The 18,725-nt window shown below is 45.8% G+C and overlaps 2 protein-coding genes across 2 annotated transcripts; one reads left to right on the top strand and one right to left on the bottom strand.

Moving 5' to 3' along the window:
- Positions 1-866: 866 nt before the first annotated feature.
- Positions 867-2,675, top strand: LOC133889811 (thioredoxin-like 3-3). Its single transcript, XM_062330287.1, has 4 exons — positions 867-1,061; positions 1,169-1,367; positions 1,691-1,716; positions 2,251-2,675. The coding sequence occupies exons 2-4, from the start codon at positions 1,209-1,211 to the stop codon at positions 2,468-2,470; spliced, it is 405 nt and encodes a 134-aa protein (XP_062186271.1). The 5' UTR covers positions 867-1,061; positions 1,169-1,208; the 3' UTR covers positions 2,471-2,675.
- A 433-nt stretch (positions 2,676-3,108) lies between these two features.
- On the bottom strand, positions 3,109-10,800 carry LOC133889758 (lysine-specific histone demethylase 1 homolog 3-like). Its single transcript, XM_062330227.1, has 5 exons — positions 10,177-10,800; positions 9,476-9,709; positions 7,765-8,532; positions 4,455-5,686; positions 3,109-4,263 (listed from the first exon to the last, which is right to left on the bottom strand). Exons 1-5 carry the CDS (start codon positions 10,713-10,715, stop codon positions 3,470-3,472), a joined length of 3,567 nt encoding a protein of 1,188 aa, XP_062186211.1. The 5' UTR covers positions 10,716-10,800; the 3' UTR covers positions 3,109-3,469.
- Positions 10,801-18,725: the final 7,925 nt, after the last annotated feature.

The raw sequence follows: 18,725 nt of genomic DNA on the forward strand, positions 1-18,725 counted from the left end.
AATAGTTATTGTAACATGCAGATTTATGTAAATGTGTTGCAAATAGATTAATTCATAACTAACCCATCACACCTCCAAAATTAATGAAACCACTTTTATTAGTTTACTTGTACTATTCATTATGTAGAAAAATAATGGTAGATATGAAAATATTAATTACAATGTTTTTTTTAACATGTTCACTTTATGCTTGTAATTTTTTTAAAAAAATACAGAGAAATTCATAAAATTCTAAACGAAGTGAAATTAATTTTATAGATCCAAAAAAAAAATAGTTTGCATGTTAATATTTTCATTAACATGAACCATACTAAATAAGCTGCACGCTTTTTAAAACACACTTTTTCTTTTTTTCCAAATTTCCTCTCTATAAAATATGATGCAAAGGATATTATTTTTGAAAAAAAATCACATAAGATCTTAAAATTGTCTCTAGTATTTTTTTAAAAAATATAATTTTTTAATTAAAATTCGAAGATCAGTCTAATTTAGACTTCAACAAAATTGACCGGTTTCATAAATATCGACCGATTTTTGACAATTTTTCGAACCGAGACATCGAGAATCCTCCTACGCCCCTTTGGCATTCTTTCAACGCCACCAGTCGCCGCATCTCCTCCCGCTGCTCATCCAGATGTCTCGGTTCTGCTAATCAACGTGGTTGGCACTAGCTCCAAGCGAAGTTGTTCTGCTAATCAAGGTGCTGTTTTGCTGTGTTCCTCGTACGATTGCTTTGTGATTTCATTGCCTGCTTTTCAAGGGGATCCTGATTTCATTGCTACGAGACTAGTCGAGCCGAGCTTGATCCCGTCCACAGGCTCGAGTCGACATTCCAGGCTCGCTCGAGCTTGGGCTTGACACACCAAGCTCGGCTCGTTGACAGCCCTTCACGGGCGCGGCTGCTCGGTCCTAGCTGCCGCAGTCCGTCCCATCCACCTCGTCCACCGGCCGCTGTTTTCGGTTACGACTGCGGCGCTGCCCGTCGGGCGAGTCGGCCTCCTTCCGCCGTCCGCCGTCTTGGCTTCTCCAACCACTCATCTTTTGCCTGTTCACTTGTTCAGGTTAATACTTCTGCAATTTTGCCTTGGAAACTGCCTTCAATCTGAAGATAAGATTCTTTTTTTATTTTTTTTGTAGTTAAAGTTCTTCATCCTGGCTTGAATCGCAGGGTTTGCGGGACGAATAAGCCACAGGGGCGAACCGGGATCATGGGGGAGGCAGGCACCGGGAAGGAGGAGGCCACGAGGACAGGCCTGGAAGGCACTGGCCTGCCGCTCCAAGGCGGCTCCCATGGCAACCTTCGCAGCGCCGGCAGCGACCAGCAACTGAGGCAGATATTCGATTCCCTTAAATCCTCCAAGGCTCCCGTAAGTTCAGCTGCTCTGCTGCAAAGTGCTCGTTTAGACTGAATGGACAACCCCCCCCCCCCCCAGTCCCCCAGATCCTTTTAGTTGCAGAATGTTTCACCTTTAATAATCCAGGGAAAAAGAATGAAAGGATAAACAGCATGTGCGATCTTCTTAGGAAACAGATGAACCAACATTTAAGTCAGGGAATACCGGAATAAGAATGAAATGAAAAAACAGCATGTGCGGTGTTCTTAGAAAACAGATGAACTATCATTCAGTATGTTGAATGCTGCTCTTCATTAGTTTATTCTGATTAAACTCTTTGTCATGTTTTTTTGCAGGCTGTGATCAACTATGGTGCCTCATGGTATGTAGCCGTTCTTGCGTGCGTACCGTCACAGTAAAATATGCGGAGATCCAAGCATTGTTGTAGTACTACTTGATGACTTGCATACTATTCGGCATTTCATTTTATCATTTTTTGCTCGAATGAAACAGCTGTTGACACTTGACAGTATTATTTCAATGCGATTTGATTTGTAAGGGATCCTATCATCCCATATCTCTCATTGGTTTGCTCTCAGTCAATGCCCATTGAAGTTATTTGATGCCGTGTAGTCATTTCAGGATGTATATACACCTTCAAAGTTGATTACTGGGCTGGATATAAGCTAAATTTATCTAATGCTTGATTTGGTGCTAAATTTCTGCAGTATTTGTATGACATCTACCTAGTTTTAAGTATAAGTTTTGTCTATCTTTTGGCTTCATATAATGTATCTATACAAACATACAGAGCCTCTACAGTTTCTTTTGTTTCAGTAACCGTATATGGGTTACCATTTGCCACGTCCCTTTATCTCTATATATTTAACCGAATTCATCCATGTCGTCTATGCAGGTGCCGTGTTTGCAGTCAGATTCTTCCATCCTTCTGCAAGTTGAGCAATGAATTCAAGAATCTTACTTTCATCTATGCAGACATTGATGAATGCCCTGAAACAACACAAAACATACGCTACACTCCAACCTTCCATTTCTATCGAGACGGAGAAAGGGTTGATGAGATGCTTGGTACAGGAGAAGAGAGATTACATGATCGGTTATGGTTGCATTCTTGATGGCTATCTGTCACTGGCATCCACTTCCATTGTTTTCACGAACGATTTATGCAGAATGCAAATTCATGTATTTTCTTCATTTCTGTAACTACTAAAAGAGTTCTGTTGTCAAACCCAGTCATTTGGAGAACGTAGTCTGTATTTGTTGTCCATGGCCATGTTTACTCTATGAAGCATATAAGACTTGCTAAACCTGTGTGGCTCTCATGCTTATGTCAGAACTGAACAAAAACAATAAGAAAGCGATCTTTCAAAAAAACCAACAGATTTCAATATGTTGAATCGTGACTGATGGAGATGCAGCTAATGCCGCTAATCATGGAAACCGGATTGATCTGGTATCTCTTAGACTCTTGACATATGCTGTTCACAAATTTACCAGGGCGCAACTGCTTAAATTAATCAGCCTTTTTTTTCATTTCAGAACGTTCTTCTACACCTAGTCATTCAAATATTGCGTAGTGAATACCAAAAAAAAAAAAAAAAACTGATATTTGTTGTCAGGTGTGCTGCTTGATCATGATTCATGAACTAGTAACGATAGAACGAAGAAAAGGCCACAACTCATTGTTTCGGTGGCATCTCATTTGTGCATAGAAGTGTTTCCAGAAAAAGGGGCATACATGTTTCATCCCAAATATCTAAAACCATGTAACCATCTACATTCTTATTTCAATTTGAAATTACGAAAAAACATCCACCTACAAGCTTCAAGAATTAGCGGTTACACCACAAACAATAAGCTGTGCTGGATCCCCAGATTTCACTACAACAGCTTCTCTCTGAAAAAAAGATGCAAATTACAGGAATCTAGGAGAACTCCCAATCTATTTTACTCAAACAATCGCCAGATATGTGATGCAGGATTGGCCTGGAAGGCTGGAACGAATTTAGCACATACTAGCGGATGCTCCATCCAAATGACACCTTCGTTACCTGATTGATATATCAATTATAGGTAGTCAGGCTGAAAAGAATGGAAATAGTGGCAGTCAGTGATCATGATGCAGCAAATCTAGGCTTTAGAGACTCCTTCATCTTTGAGGGGCCAGGTTTTGTTCGACTTCTGTTACGTTCCGCCTTAATGGATGCAATCACAGCATCTGCCCCAGGACCAAGACCTTTCCTGCCAATTAATTTAACCCCCAGTTTTTCACAGAGGTAGTGCAGCCTCATTTCATCACCTCCTCTAACCTCTCTTAACTCCATAGCCTGCTGTCGCGATAGCAATGTGTAAACATAAAGTTGTTGTTGCTGATTAAAATGTGACTGGAGCTGCTGAAACAACAATTTGTTTGAGTGGTGCTGTTCCGCCTTTGCCCCTTCAGTTGCACATTTCTTTCGAGGGCCACCAAGTTCCACCTTTAGAATAGCTGGGGACTTCGGATCAGAAGCTTTTCCTCCAAAAATGACAGAGAAGCTCCCAAACTCCAAATCTGGTTGCCTAAACAAGTCCATTAATATAGCAGCACAAGCCTGTGTGTTTGTCGATGGGCTTTTGTCCACTTTAGTCTTTGCTGCTCGGGCATTGGCATGGAGTGTGATGTTAGCAGCCTCCCGCAAGCCACTGATGAATGCACCGTGCATTGTTGCTGGGTAACGCCTCGTGGTAGCCTCACCAGCAAAGAAAAGCCGCCCATCACCAACACTTTCGGCTAATATGTCATAGTCATCTCCAGATGCTCCAACAGCAACATGGGAATATGAACCTAGACTGAAGGAGTCTGTGCCCCATCTAGTGCAAACACTCTGTAGAGGATCTGGAACCTCAATCCCTTGTGGTTCATAGATACCTGTGGTAGAAAAAAAATCCTCAGGTTTTAAGCAGTCAAATCCATTGATGTGCCATCTATGCAAGTGAATGGAATAATTAATCTGTTCTAAAAGTAACCTGTGACTTTCTGAGAGATTTTGAATTACTATCTTATGCAGCTACTCACTTATATAACAATGCAAACTTTGATTATAAAAGTTATACTCTCACCTCTCAGTATCTGAAGAACTGAGCCGACAGCATCAGTTGGAGGCGTGGTTTCAAAATTGTGGGCAGCTTCACCAGCAACCAAGGCCATCAACAATGGACCACCAGCCACTGTCGCATAGCTATAGAACAGAAAGAACTCCCCACGTCGCCTTGGATCCTCAACCAGATGTCCGAAGGTATCAAGGTCGGTGCTCCAGAAAACATGTGGAAACAGCATGGCTACCTTGTTCAACAACCCGAAGCCTAGCCTCTTAATACCATCAAGCTTCCTTTGTGGCAGCTCAGGTACAAACTTGATGCCTACATTTTTCAAAACCCCAAGTGGAACTGTGCATAGCGCCATGTCCCCTTCATATACCTGCCCACCATTGACAACCACCTGCACCCCATCCCCTCCATACCTTATAGTGTGCACCGTCCTCTCATAAACAATTGGCACATTCTCCGCAAGGGCCTGCACAAGTCTCCCATTGCCACCAGGCAAGAAGCAGTGATCGCCACCCATGTCATATGGATCATCCTGGTCCCAGAATGCAAGGCTCAGCCTCGACAGCAATCCTGCATTGGCATACTCCAGATTTGCGAGATGCCAATTGAACAGATTCATCTCCTCCTGTGTGGAGACGCCCCCATCTGCCTGCCGTAACGTCTCAAGCGCCGCCCCGAGCGAGACATCTACTGCCACCTCCCCCATGGATGCACGCAGGTTGCTGGCCTTATCAAGAAGCTTGTTAAACGTAATCTCCACTTTCTTATCCACCTCTGGATCCACTGGTGAACCATCCGGCCGGTAAAGTGGGCACTTGTCTCTAATCTTGTGCATCGGCAAGCCGAGTTGCTTCGCCACAATTCCAAGCGGGTTCCCTAATGTCCCGGTAAGCACGCTGCCGCCAAGGTCAGCAGCAGCCGAGCGCCCACCGCCTTCCATCTTCTTCGTGTACACGCGGCCACCGCACCGCTTGCGGCCCTCCAGGACGATCACTTTAAACCCGAATGCGACCAGCTGCCTCGCCGCGGCGAGACCAGCAAGGCCAGCGCCGATGACGACGACAGTGGTGGGCCTCGTGGGTTCTTTGGGGATGCGCTCCTTGATGGCCGGGGCGACGCCGAAGTTAACGTAGCCGTGGGAGACGAGGAATGAGTAGGCGGCGGTGAGGAGGTGGTCGCAGTGGGGAGGGATGAGCGGCGCGAAGGGCTCCTTGGTGAGCCAGGAGTTGAAGGTCTCGCGCCACCGTGCGAGGAGGTGGTTGCGGATAAGGATGTAGTTCACCTGCTCGATGCCGCCCACGTCGGAGACCACGCCGGCCTCGATCTCCTCGTCGGTGAGGGAGTCCGCAGGGAAGCCCGCGGTGAGCGCGGTGACGGCCTCCGCGGTCGGCTCCCGGTTGATCACTATGATGTCGTCGGCGGCGGATACGGGGGGAGGCGGCTGTGAGGTGGCAGCGGGGGCCGCGGCGGGGGCGGCCAGGGACCCGGAGGGGACCTTGCGGCGGAATCCGGTGCGCTTGCGCTTGTTGAGGAAGGCAGGGTTGGGGAGGACGAGGGTGGGGCTCGGGGACGGGCTGGTGTTAGGATCTGCGGGAAGGGATGAGACGAGGGGGAGGGGCGCGTAGGGAGGCGCCTGGTCGGACATGGTCGCCGGCGGCGTGCGGCGGCGGCAGCAGGTGTGCCTTTTCGATGAAGACGGGACAAGCGCCTGCGAGGCTGCGAGTCGGAGCCATGGTTACTGGTTACGGTCTTACAGTTTGCAGCAGTGCTGGTGGAACACGGCAAAAGGTCACAGCGCTCCTTTTCGTCTTCAGGAGAAGGATACGTAAAAGTTGTAGTTACGCCTACGAAGGTTTCTGTCAAGTCCAGTCTTCAGAAATCACAAAGCTGTTTCGTGGCCCTGGCTTCAAAGGAGGTTCATTGTTGTTATTACATCACTCTCCATATACTTCATCCAAAGAAAAGGCCCTGGCTTGCTGCTAAAATCTTTCAACAGCAACTAGTACAGAAGAAGTTTCTGATGACATATTTCAATAGGGAGAAATCCGATTTACACCCTCTAACTATTATATAAGTTCGATTTTTCACTCTAAATTACAAAACCAGACATCCTACAACTCTCAAGTGATGAAATCGAACAAAATACCACCCTGCACCCGAACCACTCCGGTTTCAATACATGTTAGCATAATGTGGCAATGATTTTTACTGACGTGGTAGTGATTCATGATTGAAAATCAGACTTATGTAACAGTTGGAGGGTGTAAACCTAAATATAACCTAACTATTAACCTAAATATAACCTATCCACCTCGGTTGAAAAAAAAAAGAAAAAAACTTACCGCACGGTCAAAGCTGATCCAACCTTGGCCGCTACCGGTCGCCTGCCTGTTGCCCCTCTCTCTCCTCCTCCTCTCCCCCGTCGCCTCTCTCTCCTCTCCCTCGCCGCCTCTCTCTTCTTCTCCAGCCGGCACCGATGAGACCTCTCTTTTCTCCATGAGGAAGAAGGCACAGTTGATCTCTTTCGATTAAAACAATCGTGCGTGTCGATAGGCCTAACCCGTCGGCAACTCAGATGTCGATAGGGTTTGGCATCTCGACCAGCGAGTGACTAACTGGGCCTGTCGGCTTGCCAGCTGCTGACTGGGACGCGTGGCCTCCTATCGGCCACTCAACTACCGACAGGCTCTTGCCGCTCGACGAGGATCCTACGTGGCAACCCTAGTCGGCCGGCCCTCTACCGACATGCACCTATCAGCAGTCCACGTGTCGACATGTGTCTAGTCACCTATTTTTACAATTATTTTTTACAAAGAAACCCGATCTACACCCTCCAACTGTCACAGAAGTTTGATTTTCAACCTTGAATCACTGTCACATCAACAAAAATCATTGCCACGTCATGCTGACATGTACTGAAATCGAAGTGGTTTGGGTGGAAGGGTATTTTATCCGGTTTCGATACTTGAAGGTTGTAGGATGTCTAATTTTGTAATTCAATGTTGAAAATCGGACTTATGTGACAGTTGGAGGTGCAATCGGACTTCTTCCTTTCAATTATTTTAGAAGAACAATTTGTCTGGGGAAGAACAGATCCATCTATGGCTGCAGAAAGTGGAGTTCTTGTTTCAGATTGCTTTGACAAGCAAAACTGGAGACACACACACATTGCTCACTGTCAAATGACCCTTCTCCAGTCCAATTTAACATAGAATTACAAAAAAAAAAAATCAATACAAGTGAAGTGATTCTGGCACGTTGAATTAGCCAGGGCAGACCACAAGTTGTACTTTTACATGACAGAACTATGCTCAGCCACTACATTGTGGCAGTACTCTTGTTGCCAGAAGCATGGTCCGTCCTCAACATTATAACTTCACTACTATTTGTACTGGGTGGTTTACCATGATTCTCCAAGTTATATCTGCTCGAGAAGGGATCCATGAAGACACCAAAGAATGAGATCAGTGGATCCGAGCGTGCACTGTCAATAGTTAGCTTCAGGTATCGAGATTCAATGACTGGGAATTGTATTAGCCTCTTGTACCCAATTGTCGTGCCTTCAATAATCGTTTGCCACCGTTCATCTGTTAGGGTATCCACATGAAACTTTATCACACGCTGTCCCAACTCGATAGGCTCCTGGAGCTGGAGCACGTTGAAGGGAGTATATTGCCCAAGGTCGACAAACATTTCCCAGCAGGTTTGCCCTTCCTGTGGAGCCCAGTAGGAGTATATGCCATCTTCAAGCACATTGGAGGGTGCAAACTGCAGATTGTCCAGCCCACCGCGCACACTGCTTGCTGTGACAGTGGCATTGGCAGCTAAGTTCTGAGAGAAAACTCTACGGCGAATCTCAGTGAATTCCTGAAGGACTTGCACATCTTCATCGGAAATGAGGCCAGATGAATTGGGAGGGACATTCAAAATGAGGAGACAGTTTCTACCAACTGATTTGTAGTATATGTCAAGCAGAGTTGTCGCATTTTTTGGTTTCTCTAAGGCATGCCAAAACCAACCTGGCCTGATGGAAACATCACATTCTGCTGGAACCCAGTCTTCCCCGAAAGGATCCCCATTCTGCGAATATCTGGCAATAAAGTAGGTATTTCAGTCAGACAACTGGATACTGGGAAAGAGGATGCTCGCCAGTAACAACCATTCTTCTCTCTAATCAATCATCTCTCAAATACAGAAATACTGCAATTTTTTTAGTGACGACATGAGATGTCAATGACATCGATTCTAAAAAAGATGCATATCAACTACAGGTTATATATCGTGCATAACATTTTCATGTACATCATTGTTATACTTAGAACATAAGTAAACAAATGAAGCAGCACAAGTCCAGGTTCTGCTTTGCACAAGGGGTTTTGACTAGAGTTTCAACATGAGTAACAAGTTTCACTGTTTGTACTATGACTATCTAAGTCCACACATTCTTATAGCCCATTTCATTCTCTGACTCAGTGTAACTTCAAACCCTGTATCACCAAATTTACAGTTTGCATTGTAGATTTTCCTAACTACATGACTAACTAAAATTTGAACTTGTACAAACATTGTAGTACACACATTTTAGCACACTCCATCTCTAAATCATGACGAGTGCACACTAACCAAGTACCAATTGTCTGATCTCATGGATCCTCATCTTTATCTTCAAAGAGAAGAAAACAGCAATGTTTATTTGGATAGAATATTATCACCATCTACTTTGCAAGGACAGTGGTTGCTCAAATAAGTTATCATTGCAATGGTAGGCGATAGTACTGTAGTGTCATCCTGGAAGGAAAAGTTAAAGTTCTGGTCCCATGCACAATGTAATTTAACTTTGGAGTGTGTTCTAAGTAACAAGCGAACAATTGTCTCATTCCAAATCAATATTCAAAGTCATGATGGAAATTTTCACCCGTCAAAATAAACTACAGATTATCTTTTACAGTCAAATTACTCAAATAAACAGTAGATCGAGAGAAGATTAACCAGTCTTTGAACTTTTGCTTGATCAGTACTGCTAAGTTACTTACTCAGCAACGATGTGCCCAATCGTCACGGAGCTCTTGTTGAAGGGAGACCAGCAAGTATTACCCGCAACCCCTGCCTCATCTCCTACCCATCTAGTGTCCGGTCCAGCATCTGAGAAGATAACAACCCTTTGCTGTAGCTGATGTATAAGGGCAAACCAGGCATGAAACATGTAATCCATCTTCTTTCCCTTGCCCTTCGCACCATCAAGCCAAACTTCCTCCACATCTCCATACCTGCATATGTGAAGGCAGAATCTTTAGATTATACGTAATGCAGGATTCTATATCTAAGTGTGCAATATATTGAGTACAAAGCATATGAATATGAATGCTAACGGAACACTACGAAATCTGGAATCTAGGTAAAATTTTCCTTCTCCTTTTCTTTGTGGGGGGAATGGCCGCGTCGACTCAACCTCCCAGAATTTGAAGCAATGCACTCGGTAGATTAGTAAACAGGAAGGATCAAATATCACATCATCATAATGGCAAAGGGCAGCGGATTTGGGTTAGGAAGCGCCACAAAATTGAGGTTTTTTCTTTGCATCTGGCACCGCAATTAAGCGCTGATGACTCCCGAATCCAAGAAGCCATCAACGAAGGAAACTAACATTACAAATTTCTGCAACCGAACAAGCAGAGGGCTAAACTTAACCCCAAACAGCAATAATCCTGCCATTCGATCGCAAGAATCAGCACACCTGGTGAGCAGTTCCGTCATCTGGCCCATGTAATGCTCATTGTACGCGACCGTGTCCCCGTACACCGGCTCGTGCCGGTCCCACGGCGAGAGGTACAGCCCCAGCCCGATCCCCTCAGCGCGGGCGGCGGCGGCGAGCTCGCCGACGACGTCCCCCGCCCCGCCCCGCCACGGCGAGGCGGCCACCGAGTACTTCGTCAGCGCCGACGGCCAGAGGCAGAAACCGTCGTGGTGCTTGGCCGTGAGCACGACGCGGCGGAACCCGCCCGCCGCCGCAACGCGCGCCCACTGCCCGGCGTCGAGCGTGGACGGCGCGAACACGGAGGGGTCGACGCGGCCGGTGCCCCACTCGGAGTCCGTGAAGGTGTTGGGCCCAAAGTGGAGGAAGAGGGCCATCTCCGAGAGCTGCCAGCGGAGCTGCGCGTAGGAGGGGACCGGCAGGACAGGGAGGGGCGGCGGCGTCGCGGCCGTGGAGGCGGTGACACCATGGGCCCAGAGGAGGTGGGCGAGCATGAGCAACACAGGAAGAACTGCTGCCATTTTCGTGAGAAGGAAGCGCGCACAGTTGACTGGCTTTGGCCTTGCTCTTTTGGCCCTTTTTGGGGCTTTTCCCTTAGGGAAGCACAAGCAAAAGCAAAGAAAAATTCAAATGCCTTAAATTTAGGAGATGTGGTGACGGGATTAGGGCTTTAGGGTCAGCGATGGTGGCTTTTCGACGGGCGGTAGACTTAGAGGAAGGTCGATGGCAGCAAGTTAGCACGGTGGAGGATGCTGCTGGTCGCGAGCGGCGGAGGACAGTTGGTGGGTGGTGCTAGGGAAGGGTGAGTGAGCCAGCCCAGCGGAACTGGATTAGTGCAGCAACAGACGGCGGTAGCGGATTCGACTGCAGGAGCATCGCTGGGTGGAGGTGGGGGAGCGGAGCAGGCGTCAAGAGGCAGGCGCAGCAAGAGGTTGAAGATCCAACGACTCCCAATCGTCACCCTAAAAAACCAGACGGTTGAAATATAGCAGCAACTGTCACACTAGGTTTTAAAACCAAACCGAATGTACCTATATGTATAACAAGATTAAGTTATATACATATAGTGACGTCATAAGTGAAATAATATAACAATATCTAACTTAAATATACATTCGTTCTAACAAAAAGAGACCAGCGATACAACAGAACTAAGCGTAATCTTCAATCTTTTGGGCGACACCATAGCCAATCAACTACAATTGATAGGGGCCTTTTGTGAAAATAGAAAAGTCTAGGGATCTAAGTGCAAAATTACCTAATTAAAAGAATTAACAGATAATTTTTAATTATAAAACCCTAATTATGATGTCATCACGCTAACTGGGCTTGGTGGTGACATGGCAGACACGTAGGCGACATGTGTCGACATGTGGCGCTAACGTGGACTTCCACGTGGGACAAAACGATGACGTGGCGTGTTGACATAGCAGGGTGATTGGGTTGAAACCTATTTAAATCTAATCCATCAATCTCAAGATCGACAGCTATGATCTAATGGGGCAAGAGGTACGCGGCTTCTAATCTCGGTAATTGATCAAGAATCAGACAGCTTACCTGCTTCCTTCTTCCTTTGGGCGACACGAACGGCAGCGTTGGGCTCTAGTGCGGCAATGCAGGCTCGGGTGACGCTGGAACTTTCACCGTCGTCGTCAAGGGTCTTCGGCAAGTGGCAAAACAACACCAAGGTGGCAACGCGAACTCTTTTGACAAGTCGGACGCGTGTGGCAAGCAATGGAGAGCGGTGGCGATGGTGGCGGATCCCAGTGGTGGTTCGACGATGGCACAAGAGCTCTCGGGTGGGGAGAAATCGACGAGGTTTGGGGGCTTGGGCACGGTGGAGAAAAAAGGAGCTCAACTAGGGTTCAATTGCAGGTTGTATAGTCGCGAGGGGGGAGGGAATGGTTGTGTAGACGGGGGGAGTGTGCCGAGTCATGTGGGAGGTCGTGGCGGCGGTTTCGGGCGGATAGGGTGAGTGGAAGGTTAAGGATAATGGTGGGGCCCACTAGACAGAGATATTAGAGGGGAGGGGGGAAACAGACGTCACAAACCTACCTCCATTAGGATGAATCTCGTCCTCGAGATTCAGAAAGATCGGAGAAGAGATGGAAAACTCTACTAGGTGTTCACCATCTGACGGAGATCGGAAAGAGAAGTTTGGAAACAAGAGTGGAAAAGCTGAGTAACAACATAAGATAGGATTGGAAGGACAATGATTCAACTAAATTAAACTCAAAGCATGATAAAGGGGATACAACTGTGGACAAGATGCCAAAAGCGACCTACAGCTCGCATCAGGCACACATTACTAAGCAAACTTATCACTCAAGTAGTTCACTTATTACAGGAAGCAAAATGATTCTAAATGATTGATTAAAACTATTCATGGTGGTATCCTAAGCATGAGATCCGGTGGCAGGTCCGTCAACTGACTAGTCGATGAATATTGGAGAAAATTTCGTCTTCGAATCTTCATCATGCTTTTTCGCAGTTTCTGCTTCTAGGCAGTTGCTCCACCACACTGGCGACCTTGCTTATGATTACACGCTCTACAATCTTGCTTGTGTATTCTTCATCGGCAAGGTCTTCTCGTGATTCATCATCTTCTCGTGGCAGTTGCTTCTCCAACACTTATAGGCACTTCTTGAACTAAGGTGTGAAGGACATCGCATACATCAGCGGGCTTAGGTGGCAGTTTGAATTGGTAGGCTACTTCACTTTTGTTGTTGGGGTATCAACCACAGACTCGATCTAGACTCCTCCATTGGTGAGTCTGACTATTCTTCAGCCACACTCGATCACTCCATTGTACTTAGCCCGAAAGTCCATTTCAAGAATGACATTTATCCCATTGGTATCTTCAACTATCAGTTTCGTTGGAAAGTTTACCCCTCCCCCCCTTAAGGTTTACCTTAGGGCATACACGGCTAGCCTTTAGTTCTCCTATTAGCTAACAAACAGTCACAACCAAGAAAACCAAAAACACCAAACGACCTAAAGCGATACTAAATGATTATTGGCTTAAGGGACAATCCTTAGAACCTTAAGAGAACGGGATATCTGGGGTATACTCTGGGATGGTGGGTAGAAAGGAAGTCTTTAAAGAGAACTTTTTATGATCTAAGGTTTGCTCTTTGTTAGAGGCTGATTAGACTATCTAAGGTTACGTTCTAGGTTGATATGACTAGGATACCACTTATGTCACAGTTTTAAGATCAAACTGAATGTATCTATATGTATGCCAGAATCAAGTTACTTGCATATATTGACGTCATAGTGAAATAACAGAACAATATCATTAACTTAAACATATATTTGTTCTAACAAAAAGAGATCAGCGACGCAGCGGAACTTGTAGTCTTCAATCTTCTGGGCGACACCACAGGCAATCAACAATGAACACACCCTAGAACGTGCCGTATTCTGCGAAGTCTTCAAATCTTCTCTGACCGAGCAACATTGTTTGGATATAGCAATTGCGAGTACATAGAATACTCAACAAGTGTGGAAAAATTTTACATGAGGGTTTAGGGTAAGGAATGCTTGACTCTTGTTTACTGCAACTAAGCAATTCTAACTTAGGATTCAAGAAGGTATAACAATCCTATTTACTATATATGACGATAAGAATTTAAAAGACACAGCTCATCAGATTCCTTCTGACTACCAAACTCACCACGTATTCCATACCCAGCTATCAACTCATCGGGTCACCACCACCTGACTACCAAAACCAATCATCCAAGATTCCCAATAATCATGAAGAAGTCCAAACCGCTCTTAACTGTGAACATGACTGATTAATCAGTTTTATTTCTCTGCAGAGATTGTACAACTTTACCCACGAGCCGTGATTCTCGTGTTACTTCACACTTCCGAGGTATAGAGTCAGGGTCTTACCACAAGGCCTTTACAAAGCGTCTTCTAATATACATACACCCACTAATATTTCACCGCTAACAGGGATTCCATCCACTGTAGATGTCCATTCTTGTACCACTCAACAGCCAATTGGTGTCAATAGAGTTAGGTAGATCACTAATTATTCAGTCAGGTCGTACCCATATTAGCCTCGTGGTTGTACTGTTGAGCCAGATTACTTGTTTCAAAAATCGGTCCTTAAGATCTAAAGCAGGTACTCGCATATTACCCAATACACACACAACAATCATACCATTCAAACCAACATGTCTAGATCCCTATGATCCATGTTACTATAAAAGATCACTCAATTTGGTTCATGTTGCTATAAAAAATTACTCAATTTGGTTTATGTTGCATAGACATTTAATCGAGTTATTAGTAACCCACCCATATCCATAACAATAGAGCTAAGCAAGTCTACTCTTGACAAGGATAATCTGAAAAGTACTAGTAAACACTAAACATAGAATTCATATTGACAAGCATGCAATTGAACAAATAAAGGACACACTTACCTACAATGGGATCAACGTGGTCAAGGACACTTTCCTTCAACAACAGGTTGCTCACAAACGTCGAAAGTCTGCTCTTGCAAGCTCACACGCTGCTTTTCTCCTAATTCAATCGCGACAACTAGAAACAAGCAAGCACAAACAACTAATAACAGTACACCAAACCAAATCAAAAGTCTAAGACAAGCTTACTAACAGAAAGTACAACTTACTACGATAGCGTGAGCGCCAGAATCGTCTAAAACGGAGCTATAACGAAAAAGTTATAAGGGTTTGAAGCTCCATGGGTATTTCCGTAAAAGAACATGGACTATTTGGTAAAATCAGAAAGGTCTAGAGGTTTATTTGTAAAATTTGTAAAAGTTCAAGTATCTATATGTAAATAAATAAAACGCAAAATAACAGTAGCTAATCGGGGTCTTTTGTGAAAACAAAAAGTCTAGAGATCTAAGTGCAAAATTACTTAATTAAAAGAATTAACAGATAAATTTAATTATAAAACCCTAATTATGACATCATCATGTAGCATGCTGACTAGGCTTGGTGGTTGATGTGGCAGACACGTGGGTGACACATGGCGCTAACGTGGACTGTCATGTGGGACAAAATGGCGACGTGGCACACTGACGTGGCAGGGTGACTAGGCTGAAACCTTTTTATTTAATCCATCAATCTCAAGATCGACGGCTACGATCTAATGGAGTGAACAGGTACACGACTTCTAATATCAATCGTTGATCAAGAATCGGGCTGCTTATCGGCTTCCTTCTATTAACAACCTCCTTCCTTGATTCCAATAGCAACAACACTGATGCAATTGCAGCTGAGTTTTGGATACAAATATGAGAGGGGTGGAGTGCAAGAAGGCAACAAAGAAAGGAATCAAAGAAGACTAAAGGTACATCAAAAGGATCTCCAGGAGGAAGAACATGGATAGAGGAAGGAGACTCGAGGTAGAAGAAGAACAAAGGTAGTTCGGTTTTGGTATTCTATTGTTTGATGCCTTCTTTCGTCTGATGATGGACTTTTTATTTGGTGGTCTCAGTAGCCAGCCTAGCACTAGCCGCGCCATCTAGTTGGGTGCTGACATTCCCCTCTCCTTGAAATGCGGAGCCACTATCGTCGCACTGTCAGGATCCCATGGAACTTGGATGCTCTGCTCGCCGGTGTGTAGATGCTCGATGCTGATCTCACTGAGGTACACAGGCCAACCCTGGTCAAGCAGGTAGAGCATGTGGCGGGACACGCCGGTGGATATACACGCGCACACCTGGTTGGCGTTGCCCATGTGCCACTCCTGCCTGATGATGGAAAGCTCATGTAGCTACAGACCTCATGGTCCCCATGACACCGTCGATTCAATTTCATTCACATTTTCCAGTAAAACTCTAGGCGATCCAATCAACACTTCAATCAACAGTTGATTATCCTTTAGATGCAATCTAACATCAATCTTGCACATTTCCCGTTTGTAGTTGCCACAAAACCAAGCACCTATATGTGCATTTTGCACTCCCATAACTCCCACTTGAATTCCACTGTTGTTGAATAGTACCAAGGTGTTCGCTTGACTGATAATAATTTTTTTACCACCACCCGATGTAGCAGCTCCAGAAAATGCAGTGCGGATAAAACCACCAATACAAGCAAGCCACCTTGAAATCTCAACCACACCATCTTGCTTAGAAATGGAGCCTTTACTCACACAATTGCTCATCAACTCATGTGCCCCTGGTGATTCTCATGAGCATAGATGGTATCCCCGACTTCTCCATAAGCTGTACAAATAGCTCAACTAGCATGCAATCAGTGTTCCAAAGTTTAGCATGAACATGCAGCACCCAACAACAGCTTGATAGGTAGCCATCTTCCCCATGCTTCAGTTGCATCAATATCCAGGTTCTATAACTATTCATAGAGAAGAGCACTGCCTAGTCAAGCATTTCAATAGAAGGGCCACTCCTGCGTGAGCTTACAGAAAATTGCAATTGGGCATAGAAACTAAAAACCATGTGTGAATTTACACTAGCAAGCACCTGACAATTAGGGTCTTCTCTAATAATCTCTAGCCTGAATCCCTCAAGCAAGGCAGGCCGACAAATGCCACCACACTTCCACTGCTTTTGCTCTATAATTAGCTCACATCCTAAGCATGATAGTAGCTCGTGTGTAATCATTGGTGTTCCAGGACATAGCGCAACAGACATAAAAATTTCAGAACATCTAAGACTCACTGGTATCACTACCATGCTGCATTCCAGATACTCGATAAGGTCAACAGACACACACCTAAAAATTTGTCGAGGCGGAGGTAGCCATGGGGGCTTCTAGAGCCAACCGAAACACCAGACTACATCACCCTCGTTAGCTATGTTGAAGGATGGCCATGGTGTTGGCCAAAGGACAACACCACCTCCATTGATCTCTACTTGCACAGGCGGCAACCATGGATGCTAGTTGATCCACTTCATTGGTAACGACCAAAGAACTAATGTTGTCTGCTTGCCGCTTGGGCCAATGGATCCGGTGACCACATCACAGAGGATGTAGCCTATGCTGATGGGCACGTGTGCAGTCTGCACCCAAACCGGTAGCTCGCCATCGACATCCGGGGGGGGGGATAATTGCTCAGTTGCCACTCTCTGGAAGTAGCAATTGTTGCTGAGGATAACATGCGGGCCGCATTGAGTCTATGCATGTGGGGCAAGGAGACAAATATTATGCCACTTGGGGGGTCATCGGTGGCAAAAAAGCTAATGCCCCTCGACATCCAGTGTCTGCTCCTTGCGCATGTGAGGAAATAGGGCAATGTTGAGCATCATTGTGGTCGTGGGTGAAGAAGAGGCTGTTGAGAAGACGTTCCCAGACACCAAAATGCTGGTGTTGCATCTGGGGACGGTGCCATGACTCCAAAGCATGTCGTCGGACACCTGGAGCGCGGTCAGGCTGACATGCACCAGAAGCATCGTGCTCAAGGCCATTGGGCTAGGGTTGTTGATGACGAGCAGCGTAGAGGTCAACGATGGTGTCGGTGTTGGGACGAGGATGTCGAAGTCGGCCCGTACACGGGTCGGGCATTCTATCGAGCAATTAGTGACCACGTGGATGTTGATGTCGCTTGGGGCGACATCTATGGCCAGGGAGGCTGCATCAGCAAGGGCAGGGTTGGTGACTGCCTCCTTAGAGATGGTGGATGTAGCGGAAGCTTGGGCAAGAGTGGACGACAGACTCTTTATGATGTCATGGTGGATAGTGTCCAGGGTGGCTTCACGCGCTTGGGATAATCCATACTTGATGTCTAGCTGACAACATCCATCATAAATATTTTGGCCATGCAGTTCTCTAAAAGCTTCAACAGTATCATGCCTTGATTGGAATGCAACTAGGGCCAACACATGGTCTGATCCTCCAAGCACATGCACTTGCTCCACCACCCTGAATGGACCAAAAACTTGATGCAAAATCATTTTAGTGATGGGATAGCGAACCCTGTGAATGGACCTCGAGTAGGCGATTAGGTGACCTCCAATCCTACAATTCAATTATGGACTTTTCATCAAACAGGTTGCAGACGTCGACCTTGTAGCCATGACAGTTGAAATAATCCGATCCCAAATCAAATCTGATGCTCTTATGCATCTCTCACACCATATCCATGTCAAAATCCCTTAGATCGAACAGCTCTGAATTCCTCCGAGCGACACGAATGGTGGCGCGGGGTTCCAGTGCAACGACGTAGGCTCGGGTGACGTTGAAACTTCGCCACCGCCATCAAGGGTCTCTGACGAGTGGCGGAACAACACCGGGGTGGCAACACGAACTCCTTTGACGAGTCAGGCGTGTGCGGCAAGCGGCGGCGACGGTGGCGGATCTTGATGGAGGTTCAACGATGACGCATGAACTCTCAGGTGAGGAGAAATCGACAAGGTTTGGGGGCATATGCGCGGTAGAGTAAAAGGGAGCTCAGCAGGGGTTCAATTGTAGGTTTTATAGCCACAGGGATAGAGGGAAGGGAACAGTTGGACAGACGAGGGAGTGTGCCGAGTTGTATGGGAGATGGTGGGGGCGGTTTTAGCGGAGAGGGTGAGCAAAAGG

This window comes from Phragmites australis, chromosome 13 (genome assembly GCF_958298935.1).
Source record: "Phragmites australis chromosome 13, lpPhrAust1.1, whole genome shotgun sequence".
Lineage (NCBI taxonomy): Eukaryota > Viridiplantae > Streptophyta > Magnoliopsida > Poales > Poaceae > Phragmites > Phragmites australis.

Coding starts and splice junctions, on each gene's coding strand:
- LOC133889811 (XM_062330287.1), top strand. CDS start 1,209: ATGGGGGAGGCAGGCACCGGGAAGGAGGAGGCCACGAGGACAGGCCTG. Junction 1,368..1,690: donor TTAAATCCTCCAAGGCTCCC/GTAAGTTCAGCT, acceptor GTTTTTTTGCAG/GCTGTGATCAACTATGGTGC. Junction 1,717..2,250: donor ATCAACTATGGTGCCTCATG/GTATGTAGCCGT, acceptor TCGTCTATGCAG/GTGCCGTGTTTGCAGTCAGA.
- LOC133889758 (XM_062330227.1), bottom strand. CDS start 10,715: ATGGCAGCAGTTCTTCCTGTGTTGCTCATGCTCGCCCACCTCCTCTGG. Junction 8,533..9,475: donor ATTGGGCACATCGTTGCTGA/GTAAGTAACTTA, acceptor CTTTATTGCCAG/ATATTCGCAGAATGGGGATC. Junction 5,687..7,764: donor AACAAGAGTACTGCCACAAT/GTAGTGGCTGAG, acceptor CCTCCTCGCACG/GTGGCGCGAGACCTTCAACT.